This window comes from Bubalus kerabau, chromosome 3, assembly GCF_029407905.1.
Source record: "Bubalus kerabau isolate K-KA32 ecotype Philippines breed swamp buffalo chromosome 3, PCC_UOA_SB_1v2, whole genome shotgun sequence".
In the NCBI taxonomy this organism is placed as follows: Eukaryota; Metazoa; Chordata; class Mammalia; order Artiodactyla; family Bovidae; genus Bubalus; species Bubalus kerabau.
In genome coordinates, this window is record NC_073626.1 from 26,894,603 (window position 1) to 26,915,137 (window position 20,535).

At 45.8% G+C, this 20,535-nt stretch overlaps 1 protein-coding gene across 3 annotated transcripts in view; it reads left to right on the forward strand.

Annotated features, from left to right (window-relative positions):
• The window catches only part of ELOVL5 (ELOVL fatty acid elongase 5), a 73,355-nt gene that overhangs the window by 46,840 nt on the left and 5,980 nt on the right, over positions 1–20,535 (forward strand). For all 3 annotated transcript variants that reach the window (XM_055571202.1, XM_055571201.1, XM_055571203.1), the window contains 2 exons: positions 17,972–18,049; positions 18,818–18,989. In XM_055571202.1, coding sequence (XP_055427177.1) covers positions 17,972–18,049; positions 18,818–18,989 — 250 coding nt within the window. The remainder of the gene's footprint in view (positions 1–17,971; positions 18,050–18,817; positions 18,990–20,535) is intronic.

Here is a 20,535-nt window from a genome sequence, read left to right on the forward strand (position 1 = left end):
AATATATTTCTCAAGCCCTAGAGATATAATCACAACTTCACAATTTAACCTCTCAAACAGCTAATTCACTGGTAAAGAGGGGAAGAAAGTGCTGGGTAAATTGCTGCCAAGTGCATGTGACTGAATTTGGGGGATCTGTTAATAAGCGCGTTGTAATAGGAAGTACCAATTTTTCCTCCAAGGCAGCTTGGTGGGAACATTAGAAAACGTTGAGCAGTATCTAAGCCCTGAATATAGAGATGTAGGAAATATACAAAGGAGGTTAAATATGTTTAACTCACAACTTAGAATACATAGAGAAGTAATGGATACGGAGACAATAATCCTTAAATCAAGTTTATAAAAATAGAGCCAGAGCAGATATTCTCGAGTTGAAAATTAACCCTAGTATCCACATTAGATGATATTTACTTTGGATTTTGTCTGACTTTTTTTTTTTTTCCTGTACTTAGATAAACCCTTCAGGAATATCCTGATAACATATCTTTTGTCAACTTTTAAATTTCATTGTAGCTACTGGTTTTTCCCTTTTTTCTTTTCTTAGCACTTATAGTCCAGTGAATACTAAAACACAGGACAATTATGGGGTTTTATAACTGAACAAATTAAAGGGATCCTGGAGCCCAGCTGGGCCCCTCACTTCAGGGAAATATGCCAAGAGTTAGATCCATTGCCTGTGGTCGCACCATTGGTGTGGTCATGACCATTAGTCTTTATTTATTCTCCTGCTTATCTGTGTATTTGGGTCTGTAAAGAATTTTAAAAATAAATATGTAACCATTGATATTTTTGTTTGTTTAATCCTGTGGTATGAATTCATACCTGTTTGGCAAAGTTCTGGGTTTTTTTTTAATATAAATTTATTTATTTTAATTGGAGGCTAATTACTTGACAGTATTGTATTGGTTTTGCCATACAGTGACATGAATCCGCCACTGGTGTACATGTGTTCCCCATCCTGAACCCCACTCCTGCCTCCCTCCCCATAAGTTCTGGGTTAATATAAATAAAATTAACTGTTGCAAGTAGACAAGAGAAATCTTATTTGAAAGAGGGAGATGAAAATGAAAGGGGAGTCACTGAAGCTTTAAAATGACCTGAAGAAGGAAAATAACCAAATGACTATCTTAAAACTGTGAAATTCAGTTTAAGGTATCGCTTATGCATTTGGTGGAAAGAAAATCAAAAGGAGAGACATGGCTTAACTTTTTTTAATAATTAAATTTATTTATTTTTAATTGAAGGATAATTGTGTTTGTTTCTGCCAAGCATCAACATGAATCAGCCATAGGTATACCTATGGCTTTACTTCTAATTACCTCAGGAACTTGATGTTTATTTCCGGGGAAAAGGTCACAGATCTCTGAATTAGAAGTATTGTATGTTTGAACAACAGTATGTTTTAGATTGGGATTAGGTGTTGTCTGAGATCACAGTGAGTGGTAAAGGCTTGAAAATAAAGTGTCAAGTTATAAAAGAGAAACAACTAATTTTGTATTACTTACTCAGCTTTGTAAAACTGTGTGCTCACAGTAGACATAAAAATCTTGCAAGCCTTTCTACCCACCCTGCCCCCAAGGGGCAGGGCATGTTTCATCTGAATGGAAGCCCCACTGTGTTTTCAGATCATCCATATGTCTTTCCCTTCCCTCATCCCCAAGATCAGAGAATCCCCACCCACCAATGCCAGGTTGTGACTTTTCCCTCCTTATTCAGGGCTGCACTGGACTGGGTTTCCCCTGTTGTTCTCAGCCAGTAGAATAACTCCTTAGTTGACATCTCAAACACTCAGGTGGTTGCTCTGTCCTGACCTGGGACTTTTCTGGTGTGTCTGCCGTGCTCTCCTGGCCTCTGGGCTCTTGTCACCAAAGCAAGGAGGATCTAATTGCTTGGTGTGTCACAGTCCAGAGGGGAGCATCCGGTGCAGAAATCGTAGGACTCAGCCCTAGCAGCGGGAAGCAGAGTCAGCATGTAGACCTTGAACTTGAATGAAGAGAACTGCTGGCTGCCTTCCTGTACCCCATCTACTCAAACCCCCAAAACGAGGTTCTTCCTTTCTTTGGGTCTCTGCCCCCTAGAAACTCCCGATTTCTTCAGACCCAAACCCGCCTCAGTTTGACAGTCCCTGTCTCATTTCTAAGGACCTGTCTCAAGGTCAGTTCCTCTGTGTCCTCTTGAGGGCTTGGCTCTGAAGCAGTGATCCCAGCCTCTCCTGCCTCCTCATGGTCCCACGGAGCCTGATGCCTTCTCCCCCATCACGGCGTCCTGGGGATGTGCCCTCCAGCCTGTCCCTCACAGGCACCTCACTGGCTGTGGTTACAGTGTTCCTTCCACATCTTTTTTGTCCTGTTGTTAGCATGGCTCCAGCATTGAAACAGAAAAAAGCGAATGTTGCAACCATGTTTTATCAATACTTTAACAAAGATAAATCACAGACTAAAAACACGATTGTTTTTTGAGTGTTAGTTTGTTTATTCCCTTGCAGTGAGAACTGTGTGTTGGTAAAGTAGTGTGAGAAAATCCAGTAACATGCAGCAAAGATTCAGAACATTTAAATGTAATTTTAGAAAATGATTGGTTGCCAACTGGATCAGTGATCTGAATTGGCATAGATTCAGAACTTATTCTTTTTTCTTTCCTTTTTCAATTTTTACTTAGAATTGTAAGTTTGAAACTACTTCAGAATATGGAAAATAAAATCACAAATATTTCTCTAGGTACATGACAAAAAGGCATCACAGGTATAGCCCCTTCACAGATGTAACGTTCTTCTGAAGTGCATGTTTCTTTCCTGGCTATGTTTCTATACATTTTCCACATATGTATGTATATATGTGACAACTTATAGTCTATTTGGAGAGTTGTTTTTTTTTTTAACTTACATGAGTGGTGTATGGCTTATATATACTCTTTTTCAAGTAGCTTTTTTCAGTCAGCATTATGTTTTGAGAAGATACTTCGAATCTTAGGGATTTCATTCATTAGTTTTAACTCCTCTTTATTACTTAACTGTTGGATCAGTCATTTGATCCATTTTTCTTTGGGTGGACATGTACGTTGTTTCCAATTTAACAGTGTGGAGATCCTTGAAGAATTATCTCCCAACACTATCTTTCTCTGTCACAGAAACTTCATTCTTGTTTTGCATTTTGTATTTTTTTGATATAGTACATAAGCACAGTTTCGTTATTTTCCTATTTATTCTCCTAGGCTGTGGTTCTCATGTGTTTTACTAGCTAGAAATAAATGTATATGTTGGCATTTGAGATAAAGGGCTTTTGCAGTTAAGAAGGAATTAAAAAGCACTTTTTTTCTCTCTGATCAGAAACCTCCCCCCAAAACAAAAAACAATGCTGCATTGAATGTTCTTGGATGTGTCCCCTTTGCCAATGTGAGTGAGTGAGTGATTTTTGCCAGGCATACAGTTAGGAGTTAATGATTGAATCTTGACACTTTTAATGGGGAAATTTTAATCCATTTTCACTTAGTATGCTCATTATTATTTTAGAATGATTTCTATCACCTTTTGTGTGTAAGTTTTCTTTGCTTTTTTGCTTTCTTTCCTGCTTTCTGTTGAACTTTTTTTTCATTTTGCTGATTTGAAAGTTACTTATTATTTAGTAGCTACTTGTAAGTTTTCAACATGCACCTTTGACTTAATAAATTCTAAAGTGAATTGCTGTTTCTACTCCTAAACATTGCAAGGATCATAGATGATTTGGGCTTTGAGCCCCCATCATCCATGATATTGCTGTCAGGGTTTCATTCTGCCTCTTTCTGAGACCCTAAACAGTCATCATTACAGTCTGTGCTGACTGATTTTTTTTTTTTTTTTTTTTTTGTACACTATTCATCTGTGAAACCCATTCTTTGCTTTGAGCTTCAGTTTTCTTCTGAAGTAGTTCCTTTTCAGTGAAAGCTAAACTCTTAGTCCCTGAGTATCATCTGTGTGTGTGTATGCTTGAACATAATTTAGCAGGGCATAGAATTCTAAATTAGCAGTTATTTTCCCCCAGCACGTTGCAGATTTATTCCAGAGAAGTCTGCCGCAGTCCCATTTTTGTTTGTTTTGTAGGTAACCTTTTTCTTTAAAGATGTTTCTAAACTTGTGTTTAAGAATAAAAACAAAATGTACCTAAATAGTAGTTCACTCTTGTCTCAGGATTGTATGCATCCAAGTCATGGATTCATGTATTTCTTAATTTTGGAAAGTCCTTAGGCTTTGTCTTCTCCATACTTCCTCCTCCTCCATCAGTTCCGTCTGGAACTCCTGTTAGATGTGTGGTGGACATTCTCACACCTGCATACTCTCTCTTGAGTTTTTTGCACCTTTTTTCTCTTCTGCATTCCTCTAATTCACTTGTACTCTCAGTTGTGTCTAATCTGCTATTTCATCCATTTCTAGCTTCAGTTACTATGCATCAAAAATTCACTGCTTGTTCTTTTTCCCACTCCATAACCTGGAAACTTCTTTTTTTCATCCGTGGTTGGAGATGACTGGGTCTCAAACTTAACCATTTGCTGTACTGCTTTTTAAAATAGTCTTTAAAAAGTGTTTTTTCAGCTGTATCTGTGAGGTCATGACTGGGATAATTGTTATATCTATGTTGACCTTCTTTTTAAAAACAAAAACTGGACGGTTTGTTGGGTGTCCTGTGTAAGCATCTGAAGCTGGTATCGGTAGGGTCATCTCAGGTAAATGTGGCGGCTGCGACCGGCGCACTAAGCGCAGGCGAAGCGCGGCCGAGAGGAGGTACCCCATGCCTGAAGGGCTGCGGCCAAGAGGAGCTACCCCACGTCCGAGGTCAGGGGCAGCGGCCGACAGTGCCAGGCTGCGACGGCGCAGGAAAGGCCGAGAGGAGCTACCCCGCATCCGAGGTCAGGGGCTGCGACGAGAGGAGTTAACCCACGAACGAGGTCAGGGGCTGCGGCAGGGAGGAGCTACCCCGCGAACGAGGTCAGGGGCGGCGGCCGAGAGGAGCTACCCCACGCCCCGACGCCCAAGGCCAGGGGCGGCCCGGAGAAGCTACCCCACGCCCCCACGCCCGAGGCCAGGGGCGGCGGCCGGGAAGACCAACCCCACACCCCAGGCTAGGGGCGGCGGCAGGGACAACGAACCCCATGTCCAAGGAGCCGTGGCTGTGCGGGCGCAGGAGGGCCTAGAGGAGCTATCCCACGTTTAAGATCAGGAAGGGCGGCGGTGAGGAGATGCCCCTCCTCCAGGGTAAGGAGCAGCGGCTGTGCTTTGCTGGAGCAGCCGTGAAGAGATAGCCCACGTCCAAGGTAAGAGAAACCCAAGTAAGACGGTAGATGTTGCAAGAGGGCATCAGAGGGCAGACACACTGAAACCATACTCACAGAAAACTAGTCAATCTAATCACACTAGGACCACAGCCTTGTCTAACTCAGTGAAATTAAGCCATGCCCGTGGGGCAACCCAAGATGGGCAGGTCATGGTGGAGACATCTGACAGAATGTGGTCCACTGGAGAAGGGAATGGCAAACCACTTCCATATTCTTGCCTTGAGAACCCCATGAACAGTATGAAAAGGCAAAATGAGAGGATACTGAAAGAGGAACTCCCCAGGTCAGTAGGTGCCCAGTTTGCTACTGGAGATCAGTGGAGAAATAACTCCAGAAAGAATGAAGGGATGGAGCCAAAGCAAAAACAGTACTCAGCTGTGGATGTGACTGGTGATAGAAGCAAGGTCCAATGCTGTAAAGAGCAATATTGCATAGGAACCTGGAATGTCAGGTCCATGAATCAAGGCAAATTGGAAGTGGTCAAATAAGAGATGGCAAGAGTGAATGTCGACATTCTAGGAATCAGCGAACTGAAATGGACTGGAATGGGTGAATTTAATTCAGATGACCATTATATCTACTACTGCAGGCAGGAATCCCTCAGAAAAATGGATTAGCCGTCATGGTCAACAAAAGAGTCCGAAATGCAGTACTTCGATGCAATCTCAAAAACGACAGAAAACAAACAAAAAAAAAACGACAGATCTCTGTTTGTTTCCAAGACAAACCATTCAATATCACAGTAATCCAAGTCTATGCCCCAAACAGTAACGCTGAAGAAGCTGAACGGTTCTATGAAGACCTACAAGACCTTTTAGAACTAACACCCAAAAAAGATGTCCTTTTCATTTTAGGGGACTGGAATGCAAAAGTAGGAAGTCAAGAAACACCTGGAGTAACAGGCAAATTTGGCCTTGGAATACAGAATGAAGCAGGGCAAAGACTAATAGAGTTTTGCCAAGAAAAGGCACTGGTCATAACAAACACCCTCTTCCAACAACACAAGAGAAGACTCTATACATGGACATCACCAGATGGTCAACAGCGAAATCAGATTGATTATATTCTTTGCAGCCAAAGATGGAGAAGCTGTATACAGTCAGCAAAAACAAGACCAGGAGCTGACTGTGGCTGAGACCATGATCTCCTTATTGCCAAATTCAGACTTAAATTGAAGAAAGTAGGGAAAACCACTACATCATTCAGGTATGACCTAAATCAAATCCCTTATGATTATACAGTGGAAGTGAGAAATAGATTTAAGGGCCTAGATCTGATAGATAGAGTGCCTGATGAACTATGGAATGAGGTTCTTGACATTGTATAGGAGACAGGGATCAAGACCATCCCCATGGAAAAGAAATGCAAAAAAGCAAAATGGCTGTCTGGGGAGGCCTTACAAATAGCTGTGAAAAGAAGAGAAGCGAAAAGCAAAGGAGAAAAGGAAAGATATAAGCCTCTGAATGCAGAGTTCCAAAGAATAGCAAGGAGAGATAAGAAAGCCTTCTTCAGCGATCAATGCAAAGAAATAGAGGAAAACAACAGAATGGGAAAGACTAGAGATCTCTTCCAGAAAATTAGAGATACCAAGGGAACATTTCATGCAAAGATGGGCTCGATAAAGGACAGAAATGGTATGCACCTAACAGAAGCAGAAGATATTAAGAAGAGATGGCAAGAATACACAGAAGAACTGTACAAAAAAGATCTTCACGACCCAGATAATCACGATGGTGTGATCACTGACCTAGAGCCAGACATCCTGGAATGTGAAGTCAAGTGGGCCTTAGAAAGCATCACTACAAACAAAGCTAGTAGAGGTGATGGAATTCCAGTTGAGCTCTTTCAAATCCTGAAAGATGATGCTGTGAAAGTGCTGCACTCGATATGCCAGCACATTTGGAAAACTCAGCAGTGGCCACAGGACTGGAAAAGGTCAGTTTGCATTCCAATCCCAAAGAAAGGCAATGCCAAAGAATGCTCAAACTATTGCACAATTGCACTCATCTCACACGCTAGTAAAGTAATGCTCAAAATTCTCCAAGCCAGGCTTCAGCAATACATGAACCGTGAACTTGCTGATGTTCAAGGTGGTTTTAGAAAAGGCAGAGGAAGCAGAGATCAAATTGCCAACATCCTCTGGATCATGGAAAAAGCAAGAGAGTTCCAGAAAAACATCTATTTCTGCTTTATTGACTATGCCAAAGCCTTCGACTGTGTGGATCACAATAAACTGTGGAAAATTCTTCAAGAGATGGGAATACCAGACCACCTGATCTGCCTCTTGAGAAATGTGTATGCAGGTCAGGAAACAACAGTTAGAACTGGACATGGAACAATAGACTGGTTCCAAATAGGAAAAGGAGTACGTTAAAGCTGTATATTGTCACCCTGCTTATTTAACTTATATGCAGAGTACATCATGAAAAACGCTGGGCTGGAAGAAGCACAAGCTGGAATCAAGATTGCTGGGAGAAATATCAATAACCTCAGATATGCAGATGACACCACCCTTATGGCAGAAAGTAAAGAGGAACTAAAAAGCCTCTTGATGAAAGGGAAAGTGGAGAGTGAAAAAGTTGGCTTAAAGCTCAACGTTCAGAAAACGAAGATCATGGCATCTGGTCCCACCACTTCATGGGAAATAGATGGGGAAACAGTGGAAACAGTGTCAGACTTTATTTTTGGGGGCTCCAAAATCACTGCAGATGGTGACTGCAGCCATGAAATTAAAAGACACTTACTCCTTGGAAGGAAAGTTATGACCATGCTAGATAGCATATTCAAAAGCAGAGACATTACTTTGCCAACAAAGGTCCGTCTAGTCAAGGCTATGGTTTTTCCTGTGGTCATGTATGGATGTGAGAGTTGCACTGTGAAGAAGGCTGAGCGCGAAAGAATTGATGCTTTTGAACTGTGGTGTTGGAGAAGACTCTTGAGAGTCCCTTGGAGTGCAAGGAGATCCAACCAGTCCATTCTGAAGGAGATCAGCCCTGGGAGTTCTTTGGAAGGAATGATGCTAAAGCTGAGACTCCACTACTTTGGCCACCTCATGCGAAGAGTTGACTCAATCGAAAAGACTCTGATGCTGGGAGGGATTAGGGGCAGGAGGAGAAGGGGACGACAGAGGATGAGATGGCTGGATGGCATCACTGACTCGATGGACGTGAGTCTGGGTGAACTCCGGGAGTTGGTGATGGACAGGGAGGCCTGGCGTGCTGCGATTCATGGGGTCATAAAGAGTCGGACACGACTGAGTGACTGAACTAAAGAGAGATTTATTTTAAAGGACTTGAATATAAGCTCACTTCCTCTTTTCTGAGTTCTTTCTCAGGGAGGCAGCACCTTATATCAGGGCTTCCCTGGTGGCTCAGACGGTAAAGAATGTGCCTGCAATGTGGGAGACGTAGGTTCGATCCTTGAATTGGAAAGATCCCCTGGAGAAGGGAATGGCTACTCGCTCCAGTATTCTTGACTGGTGAATTCCATGGACAGAGGAGCCTGGTGGGCTGTAGTCCATGGGGTCGCAGAGTCAGACACAACTGAGCAGTTAACACGACACTCGCCTCACAGGCCTCAGTGGTGCTGCAGCCCTTTGCTGGTCCCTGTAGCATCCATGCACTGTGCTAACAGCGGGGGTGATGGTTGTACTTAGTCCGGTTGGCTGCACTGCGAGGACAGAAGTCACTTTTTCATTTGAATCTTCTCATCAGAACGTCCAGGACTTCTTTATAGGGAAGATGAAAGACATGGAGCGTTTGGTGGGGCGGGTGTTTTGTGTCCAGCCTCTCTGTAATTGTGAAGTTTTGTGTCCAGCCTCTCTGTAATTGTGTTTTGTGTCCAGCCTCTCTGTAATTGTGGAGTCAGTGCTATCGACGCGCCTCCCCAGGCACCTGCAGCGCTGCCTCCCCGCCTCTGGCTTGGAAGGTCCTCAATAGAGTGCAGAGCAGTTGCTCTGGACACACTATATTCTAAACAGCCTTGTTTTTCTTTCCCTTCAGGCTTTCCTAATAATAGATAGGTTATTGTGGGAAAAACCAGATTTGGAAAAACACTTGAAAGACCCGGCAAGTAATTATTGCGTTTTATTAAAAAATGATTTTGTTTACAAAAATATTTTGAAAAAGACATTAAGTACTCTTCTGCTTTTGCCTATTGAACAGAGGTGTAGAGAGGCTGAAATGTTGGTGAGGTTAATACTTACAAGAAAGGCCTGACTGTTGCCTCAGACACTTCTTACTCACAGTTCCCTGACACCTGAAATTCCTCACTCAGAAAGAAACCTCTCTCGAGGGGAAGCATTGCCTCAGTTACTTGCCCATCCGTTCACCTGGCACTGCCCTAGAGAACGCCTGCAGTGGGCACTCAGAGAGAAGGATGCAGCCCAGACAGCCTCTGCCTGAGCTGCATACCCAGGGGACGGGGAGGGAAGGCGTTTCAGTAGAGACGAAGCTTTGACGTTGGTCCAGAACCAGGCTAGACTCTTCTTAACTGACCTGCAGACCTTGTTAACCCAGCCTTGCAGCTGCTGTTAACAAGCTGGTGGTGGGTTGTTCAGTCATCAGTTGGGTTGTCCAGCTCTCTGCAACCCCATGGACTGTAGCCTGGCAGGCTCCTCTGTCCATGGGATTTCCATGAATCCTGGAGTGGGTTGTCATTTCCTTCTCCAGGGTTACCATTTCCTTCTCCAAAGGATCTTCCTGACCCAGGGATTGAACCCTTATCTCCTGCATTGCAGGCAGATTCTTTACTGCTGACCCACCAGGGAAGCCCGGTATAACAAGGTACCAGTCTATAAATGCTCAGCTAAAGCAGACTCAGTTTGCAAAGCAGGAGTCAGTAGGTAAGCTGGAAATCTCTCTCTAAATTACACAGAGGATGCTCTCCTGGGGCTTCTGTATACAGCAAGACAGACCTAGTCACGAGCCTTCAAGTATTTGGGCAAGAAGAGCAGGCACTTGTCTGGAATCACAGCAAAGACATATACAGTACCTGCCTGTGCCTGGTACTGGTCCCACTCACTCAGTGTTCGTCACATGGTTACTGACTCCATCCTGCAGAGACAAAGTCCTGGTTGGACCTGGGATTCGAGTCTGAGATTCAGGCCATTGTGCATCACCTTCTCAGAACACTATCTCAGCTTGGGTTTTCTCTCCCTGCCACCAGCAGCCCCATAAAATACAAAATGAGTGTTCTTTCTGGGACGTGTGGAAGCAGCCTACCGGAAACCACCGCTCAGGAGACTGAACAGTGAGAGAAACAAACTGCAGCGTAAGAGAACAAGGCCCGAGGCTGGGGAAGAATGCCAGACATACCTGTGTCAGGCTGCTCTGAGGACAAGCTGTTTGTTTCTGCTTTGTTCTGAAGCCTCCTCTAGTGCACAGAGCCTGTCCTTATGACGTAACCAAGAATATTGCAGTCAGCTGTAACCCAGGGGTGTCCCTGGTCCTAAGTGGAAAAAAGCACATTTGGAGGTCACGGGTATGAAATTATCTTAATGGGCATCCTTCTGCTCTGGACAGGAGAGATGTGAAATTCAAACCCACATGCTTTGACTTGACCCTGTTCCATAATAGCACTGCTAAGATCGATCAGCTAAACCCTAGAGAAAAGGTACTTTTCATTTGGGAGTATTCATGGTTCATTTTATTTTTTTAATTTTTTTAGACTTTTTGTATTGGGGTATAGGGCTGCGATTCATGCGGTCACAAAGAGTCGGACACGACTGAGCGACTGATCTGATCTGATAGCTGATTAACAATGTTGCAATAGTTTCAGGTGAACAGTGAAGGGGCTCAGCCATCCATATACATGCATCCATTCTTCCCCAAACTCCCCTTCCATCTAGGCTGCCACATAACATTGAGCAGAGTTCCATGTGCTATACAGGAGGTCTTTGTGGTTATCCATTTTAAATATAGCAGTGTGTACATGTCCATCCCAAACTCCCTGACTATCTCTTCCCCCCCGCCATCCTTCCCTCCTCCGGCAACCATAAGTTCATTCTTTAAGTCTGTGAGTCTCTTTCTGCATTCTAAGTTGATTTGTATCATTTCATTTTAGATTCCACATGTAAGGGATGTCATATGATATTTCTCCGTCTGTCTGACTGACTTTACTCAGTATGACAGTCTCTAGGTCTTCAGTTCAGTTCAGTTCAGTCGCTCAGTCGTGTCCGACTCTTTGAGACCCCATGAATCGCAGCACGCCAGGCCTCCCGGTCCATCACCACCTCCCGGAGTTCACTCAGACTCACATCCATTGAGTTGGTGATGCCATCCAGCCATCTCATCCTCTGTCGTCCCCTTCTCCTCCTGCCTCCAATCCCTCCCAGCATCAGAGTCTTTTCCAGTGAGTCAACTCTTCGCATGAGGTGGCCAAAGTACTGGAGTTTCAGCTTTAGCATCATTCCTTCCAAAGAAATCCCAGGGCTGATCTCCTTCACAATGGACTGGTTGGATCTCCTTGCAGTCCTAGGGACTCTCAAGAGTCTTCTGCAACACCACAGTTCAAAAGCATCAATTCTTCGGCACTCAGCTTTCTTCACAGTCCAACTCTCACATCCATACATGACCACTGGAAAAACCATAGCCTTGACTAGACGGACCTTTGTTGGCAAAGTAATGTCTCTGCTTTTGAATATGCTATCTAGGTTGGTCATAACTTTCCTTCCAGGAGTAAGCGTCTTTTAATTTCGTGGCTGCAATCACCATCTGCAGTGATATTTGGAGCCCAAAAAAATAAAGTCTGACACTGTTTCCACTGTTCCCCCATCTATTTCCCATGAAGTGATGAGACCGGATGCCATGATATTAGTTTTCTGAATGTTGAGCTTTAAGCCAACTTTTTCACTCTCCTCTTTCACTTTCATCAAGAGGCTTTTTAGTTCCTCTTCACTTTCTGCCATAAGGGTGGTGTCATCTACATATCTGAGGTTATTGATATTTCTCCCAGCAATCTTGATTCTAGCTTGTGCTTCTTCCAGCCCAGCGTTTCTCATGATGTACTCTGCATAGAAGTTAAATAAGCAGGGTGATAATACACGGCTTGACGTACTCCTTTTCCTATTTGGAACCAGTCTGTTGTTCCATGTCCAGTTCTAACTGTTGCTTCCTGACCTGCATAGGTTTCTCTAGGTCTTATGGTTCATTTTAAACCAAACATCTGCTGAAGGTAAAGATCCAATGAAAGGTCTGCTTTTCCATAAAATTCTTCATGGTTAGAGTATCTCCGTTGTGTTCTTATTAAGGACTCAGAACAGACAAAGAAGATCAGAGGAGCTTGGAAGTGTTGTTGGAGATTACATTTGAACCCAGAGTCAGATTTTCTCGGGTGCTAGTCCCACCAGTGCCATTGAGAAGCTGGACTTTGGACCACACATGTCTCTACTCATGTTTCCTTAGTAAAAACATGAACTTGATCCAGGTCTAAAAAAGTACACACTTGTACACACCCACAGGGACAGTCAAATCTGTGATGACATCAGCCTCACACACTGTTGGTGGTGTTGCTCATTTTAGCAAAGTCCCTCGGGTCCTAGGATGGTTGAATTTCACCATGGTTAGTGTCTGTTCTCGTTACCTTTCATTCCATTTCTGCTTAAATGGATATAACCATACAGCTCATCAAACTGTCATCACTAAAACCATTAGCCCCTTTTCAAAAGGGATCATCGTGTTGCTCTGAGATCTTGGGATGTCCGGTGAGTGACTGATAAGGGCCACACAGGAGGACATTTTTCTTCTTAGTGTTTCAGGTGACTTTGTTTTATTGAGATGCTGTGGTAGCGTTTCAGTAAGTGCCATGGAAGTGGTTATTGTACTACAGGGTATGTGCCCTATTTGTGGTTAAATTGTGGTATTAGATGAGAAAAGTCATCTCTCACCCAGAAAATCAACTTGAAATGCTTCTCTCCATGAACTGCGTCATCCAGACCCAGCAGTGACGTTCCCCTCAGTTTTTTTCTTTGAAAAGATGCATGCAACCCCCTTTGCTTATTGAATTTGTCTCATAAGGAGAGAAGAAAGCTTCTAGCTGGGCTTTAATTATAGCTCTGCACGTGCTCCTGGCCTAACTCAAGTTTGCTTTACTCCAGAGAAGGGGAGCAATGCTTTGCCGTGGTGCTGTGTATGTCTTGGTTACTTGGGAAAAGCCAGATGTAGGGTACCTGGTGCTGCCTTGGTCGCTCTTGGAATGGCTGGCGGGATCAAGGGCTGGGGAGGGTGGTGGCCAGCTGCTCGCTATGGCCTGCTTTTCCACTGGAGCACGGTCCTGCCCTCTCGAGGTGGTGCTCAGAAGTCAAGGTTGAGCCTTCCTGCCCTCACTTCCAGTACCTCGCCACTCGCCCCGCCCCCTGGGTCCTCCCCCAGGCTGCAGCGTGCTGAACGTTCAGGGACAGACCAGAACTGCTCTTGGGAGGAAGCCAGGCCTGTCGAGAGCATTGTCTCTGAAGCATTCCTCACAGGCTGGAGGGGAGGCCAGGCCTTGGCTCTGAGAGCCTCTGGGCTGTTACTCAGACACACTGTTTTCTTCTGATGGGAACAGAGAAACCAAGGTCCTGATATCGGCCACTTTTACAAAAGCTGGCAGAGAGGCTTAAATAAATCAACTTGAACTCCTGTGCTCGATCCTCATGTGTTAAATTATCCTGCCCCCTGCTCCCCACCTCCTTTTTTTATCCTATCTCTTTTGAAGCCAAGGATATTCAAGAATTAAAACTTAACATGTCCCCAGTAGGACATTTGATGAGGACTGATTTTCATCTTGTGAACAGAAGACTTTTTTCCTGCAACTAAAACAGCAGGTCTAGATTTAAGGGACAAGAAGCAGCACCTTGAACTCTGTGGTTAGTTGAGCAGATATTTGTTCAGCATCTCTTGTGTATGAGTCCTCCCTCTGTTGGATTTTGTGGATGAGGGAGCTGCAGCCAGTGCCGCCAAGAACTTAAGACAGCAGAGCTTAAGACAGAGCCAGTGACAGGGCTTAAAGATCATGTGAGCAGATAGGTGTAAGTCATGGTAGGGTAGGCCCAGAGGCAGGAGACCAGGCTTGACCTGGAGTGCCCAAGGGAGCAGTCATGAAGAAAATAGAATTTTAGCTGACCTTTGAAGGATAGAGAAAATTTTGAGAGCATTGCAGTTGAAAAGGATAAAGTAATGGTTGTTTCCAGCAGTTACTGTGCTTACCTTTTCTACCAGGCTGGGTGAGATAAGCCTTCCATACTTCATCTCATTAACTTCCCATGGCAACCTCAACAGGAGACAGTCTTTATCCTATTTGAGGAGTGAGGAAACTGAGACCTAAAGAGCTGCTGTCTGTTTTTGTAAATAAAGTTTTATTGGTTTCCTGTTTTATGGTATTTAAGTGCACCCCTCCTCCTCCCCCTCCCCCTCCCCCACCCCCGCCATTGGTGATATGAAAGAACTACAAGTTTCTTTTTTTTTTAAGTCTACCTTTATTTTTGGGGCTTCCCAGGTGCTGCAGTGAAAGAATCTGCCAATTCAGGAGACTCAAGTTTGATCCGTGGGTCAGGAAGATCCCCTGGAGGAGGAAATGGCAACCCACTCCAGTATTCTTGCCTGGAGAATTCTTGGACAGAGGAACCTAGCAGGCTACAGACCTTGGGGTTGCAAAGAGTCGGACACTACTGAGCACAAGCACTAACTAACCTTTAATATTGTTGTTTTTAAAATTTCTTTGGCTGGGAGAGCTCTTCATTGTGGCTTGGGGGCTTAGTTGCCCCACAGCATGCGGGATCTTAATTCCTGGACCAGGGATTGAACCACGTCCCCAGCTTTAGAATGAGGAGTCTTAACCACTAGACCACCAGGGAAGTCCTTCAAGTTTCTATTTTTAAGAGAAGGCTTCTGTGAACAAAGACTTTACATTCTCTTCTGGTGTATTTGAAAACATTTGCCCCTTCTTACTGTCAAGGGGGAAAAGTACGCATACTTAGAGCAGATGCCCAGAAGTGGTGTTGAGTTTGCTTTGAACTTTCTACGCTACTCGCTGCACCTGTGATCAGAAACATCAATTCAGGAAACAGCCCACTGGGCTTAAGGTGCGGAGTGGGGAGGGGGGCAGTGTGCACTTTATAGAAGAAGAAACAGATTTTGCCCTTGGAGAATGTATCCCACCTGGGAGAGGATCACACCTGTAATCTGGGCTTCTTTGTCTCCATCCTTTAATCCAGTAGAGTTCCAAAAAGTTCTTTTTCCGTACCCTCCAGCTGCAGAAGATAATTTATCAGTTTCCTCATAGGATAGAAGGAAGGGCAGCAAAGAACACTGAGTTGAGATGACACCTTTCTCCCCTCAGGTTTCCACCCTAGCACAAGTGCTACACACACACACACACACACACACACTCTCTCTCTCTCTCTCTCTCTCTCTCTCTCTCTCTCTCTCTCTCTCTGTCTCTACTTTAGACTCAGGCTTTATTTCTTGATTGCTGGGACTTCTAGTAGATCTGTATGCAGTATGCTTAACTGGCATGACTTTAGAAAGGGAAAGACCAGAAAGATAATACACCTTCCAATAAATTCTCTGTGGGTCTGGTTTTTTGAAGATAGTAGAGTATAGTTTACATGTGACCTGTTTTCAAAAAATATTAATGTAGTACTGTAAAAAATTAAAACAGAACCTTTGGAAATAATTTAATCCAGCCTCCTCCTCTTAGAGTAAAACATGATCAAGGGCTAGGGGAATTTAGGTGACTTGCTAAATTCTGCTCCCTACTCCTGGATTATTTTCATTGTAAAATGATGTGCTCTGAATCATTGTGCTTGTCTTTGGCCACATAACTCGTGCTTTTTTCAGGTGCAGAAGATGACAATGCAAAGCAAAAATAACAGAAGAGAAGTTAGTAGAAGGAAAGTCAGATTGAAGCAGGGTGTTGAGTGTGAGTGCAGTGGCTACACCCACTGCTGGCTGCTATCTCTGAGGTCAGACTGGATGGAAGTTGACCTGTTTGTCCTCAGACCCTTGCGATCAGCTGGCGTTCCCTGCATGCAGCCCCCACCCCTAGTCATGCTCTGTGGGAGAACCTTGAGGTTCTCTTGTGTGTCAGTTACATCTTTCTCACAGCACTGCTGGGCGAACTGTTTCTTACTGGAATCAGATAGCATGAAACCAGAGGCTCCCACTCCTAGTTGCACATCCCAGTTGCCTGAGTGTGTTGTGAAAGGCCCCACAGTGGCCTGGAGGAGGCCAGCCATTCGTCATTTTTAAAAGTTCCCCCGGTGAGCCTGTCATACAGCTGGGATGAGAACCCTGTTTAAAGCCAGTGGTTCTGAAACATGAGTTGCCTCGAAAATTACCTAAACAGCCTGTTCTTACACCATGGAATTTCACACCCAGCAATGTCTGATTTGGTGGGTCTAGGGTTGGGCCCGAGATTCTGTATTTCTAGCAAATTCCTGGGTGCTCCTGGGAGAGGCTGCTGTTGGGTGGGAACCACACGTTATAAACCACAGTGTTAGATTCTCTGGGGTTTTGGTTCTGACAGTCCAGCTGGGGCCCTGGCATTTGCATGTCACTTGAGTTCCCTTGTGGTGCTCGTGCATCTGGACTGGGGAACATGCCAAGAACCACACACTGAGGCCCAGGGGCCGGTTCCTCGTTTGGGATCCACGGATGAGCTCAGGCATGAGGTAGACCACCTCTGATTTCTCCTCCCCTGCCCCGTTGACCACCAGAGGGAGGGCCACCAGGAACACTTGAGGACGCCAAAGCTTCAGAAGGAGGTGGTGAGCTGCAGTCTACATGGAGAAAGAGGCCCATCTCATGGGTGTCTGGCTGGCTGGGACGCAGTGGGTAGACAGTGGACATGCACAGGGGCTCAGATCACACCTTCCCTCTGGAACAGGTCCTTAGGTTACCCCCCAGCAGGTGCTGACCTGGTGTGGCAGCTGAGGCCCCCACAGGGAGCTGGCGACCCTGCACTCTGCCCCCCACATCAGGGTCCTCTCTGTGGCACTGCAGTGCCCACCCTGCCACAGATGAATTCTGCATTGTGGGCACAGCTCAGTTCTCAGAGGTCTGAGCCATGGATCTGCAGGTGACACAGAAAACAGTGAAGAGGCTGAGGCTGGACTCAGTTGCCCCAAGCTGGCAGCAGTGGTCTCTAAGTGAGGGCTCTAGACCAGCCTCAGGTTCACCTGGGAACCTACGAGAAATAGGAATTCTTGGGCCCCACCCCAGACCTGCTGGATACCCATCCATCTGCCTTTCGATGTGTCCTTAACTTCATTCTGGGCCTACGCATTCAGGTTTGAGAAAGCCAGTGGTTTCCCCTGAGGCCGTGGCAGGGCAGGACCCTGATCGGATCAGAGCAGGAGCCCACACATGTTTGGATCCCTTGGGCCTCAGGATTGGGGAGGTACTTGTGACGGAGGGTTCTGAAGAAAGGCAGCATGGCCAAGCAGGGCCTGTAGGGGCGGCTGCAGTGGCCCTGGGCCCACCCTTCAGGAAATTGAGTCCCTAGGCTTTTGAACTCCCCCAGTTCACCCTCCCCTGTCATCATGGTTTTCTTGCCCAGAGCACCCTTGACTCCCCACAGCCCACAGTCTGCACGGATTCTCAAACTATGAAGTCTAATTGAATAGGGCGTTTCCTGGTTCTGATTTTGTTGGTGACTGGCTTTTTCTCTCTCTCCCTTTTTTCCCCAGTTAGTGACGGGAGTATGGGAAGGCCAGTACAACTTCTTCTGTCAGGGCACACGCAGTGGAGGAGAAGCGGACATGAAGGTACTGGCTCTTTGTTTTCTTAATAAAGAAATTGTACGAGAGACAAGATGGCCATCCAGGTAATCCCTGTGGACATTGTTTAAAAAGAATTTTAAAAGCGGTGTGTGCTCATGGTAAGGGAAATTAAGCAGCCTGGAAAGTATAGGAGGGGAACTAAAATCTCCCTGTCTGCAAAAGTGAGTCCTGTTAACAACTTCCAGGGAAGACAGCATGCATGTGCTTACCAGTATTTGCTCTCTGTTTACATAAACAGGTTCATCAGGTGATGTCTTTAATCATCACCTTTAGGTGTGATCTGTAGAGGCCAGCTTCCATACTGGAGTATTTTTGAGGGTTTTGTTTTAAATAAAAGGCTGCAGTCTACCCTCAGCCTGGCAGTCATTTCCTCAGAGCCCCCGTGAAGAGCCTCCTGTACGGCATTTCACTGGGCACAGCACAGCACTGGACATCCAGATTTCTTTCCCGCTCTGCCGTGTGTCCTGTCACCTGCTCCATGCCAGCCCCTGAAATCGGAGGTGCCTTTCTTGTGGTTTTCCTCCTCCAATGGCTCCAGAGGGAACAGGCAGCCTACAGGGATTTGTTAAAAAATTGTGAAGGGCATGAAGCCCTTGTAGAGCTTGCCCTGCCTTCACAACCCCCCACCCACCCCCCAGGCGTTCTGGTCAAAGGCCCTGCAGAAAGACTAGCTTTAGCGGGGCTAGTGGGGTGGTGAGGTCCCGGGGTGGGCGCACAACCCGGCGGGAGACGCTGACAGCCCCTTCGTCCTAGATCATCCGCGTCTTGTGGTGGTACTACTTCTCCAAGCTCATCGAGTTCATGGACACCTTCTTCTTCATCCTCCGCAAGAACAACCACCAGATCACTGTCCTGCACGTGTATCACCACGCCAGCATGCTCAACATCTGGTGGTTCGTGATGAACTGGGTCCCCTGCGGCCACTGTGAGTCTGAACGTCTTTGGGGACAGGTGTGAGCAGGGAGGCTGAGTTGAAACTAAGGCTCTGAGAGGAAAGGTGCTGCTTCTGCAGGTTTCTGGGTCAGGCCTTTGACCATGGTGTCCAGATTGCCTTTAATGACAGTCTGCGTGGCCTGTGCACTCAGCAAGCCAACAGATCCTTTCTCTGGTTTGGGGCACACCCTGTGCTGATGCGGCAGGATGAGGGAAAGACCAGATTCCCAGCCTGGGGCACTTCAACAAATCTGGGCAGAATTCTCTGTTCCAGGTTGTTTATCCTTGTTTCTATACACATTTGGAAGGTGTTTGACTGTCAGGGACAGACCAGGAAGATGGAATCGTGCCAAGGAGTGGGCTTCAGGGAACAAGCTTTCACTGCAGTACCTCAAGGCATCTGCACATCCTCTGACATAGTGACCCTCACGTTCCTGGAGCATGTTTAGCTGGGCAGCTTCTGGGACAAGCACCAACATTTGAAGTAAATTCTCTAAGAAGGATATGGAAAGCTTGTGGTCTGGAAGTATCCCATAGTTCCTTACGATGAGGTTGTCCCCGTCAGGTTCAGCCCAGGAGGGCTAATATGACCCGGTCAGAGTTCCTGATATCCATCACCAACAAACTTGATCCTCTCAGTCTACTCACGTGTTTTCCCCCAGGATAGCACCACCCTTGATTAACTTGGCCCACCAGGATGCACACAGTCAAAGGAATCTAGAACCAGCATAGGCTTTCTAAGTACAGCTCCTTCCACTTTGGGAGAACCCTGAGACAATAGAAGGGTTGGTAGAGCTCGCGCCCCCTGGCTGTAGGTTATCTGACTTAACTTTCTAATAGAAATGGTACCTGCCCACATTTTAAAGTGTGTTAGTCACCCAGTTTTATCCAACTCTTTGTAACCCCAAGGACTGTAGCCTGCCAGGTTCCTCTGTCCATGGAGTTTCCCAGGCAAGAATACTGGAGCAGGTAGCCATTCCCTTTCCCAGGGCGATCTTCCTGGCCCAGGGATTGAATCCTGGTCTCCTGCATTGCAGACAGATTCTTTTACTATCCGAGCTACCTGGAAAGCCCCAATGGAAGAAGGCTTTAAATGTCAGATCCCGCAGAATGACAAATGAGAAACAACCAGAAAATGGATATGACTCGTCCAAGGTCACACCCCCAGTTACTGTCATAGCCCAGCCTGACCACAGAGGGAGGGGAAAGCTGGTTGCTTTGCTTGGTTGCTGGCTATGGGGGCAGAGGACGGAGAGTCTGAGAAAAGACCGGGTGATTCTACTGGAAATGACAAATTGTGACGTAAATAATGGGTCTCTCATCTCTAAGGAACTGGGATCTAGACTCTGTCTTACTGATAAGAATATATGGCCTCTGCACCACAGCCCTCCTCCCCAGACCTCAGCAAATGTGTAGAGATGGCCAGCTTTGAGCTTCCCACCCTTTGCGGCTGTCTTTCCCCAAGGCTTCAATGCAGTATCGGAGGCACTTGGGCAGCATCCTCTGGGAGTGGGTGGCAGCCTGGCAGCAAAGCCTTT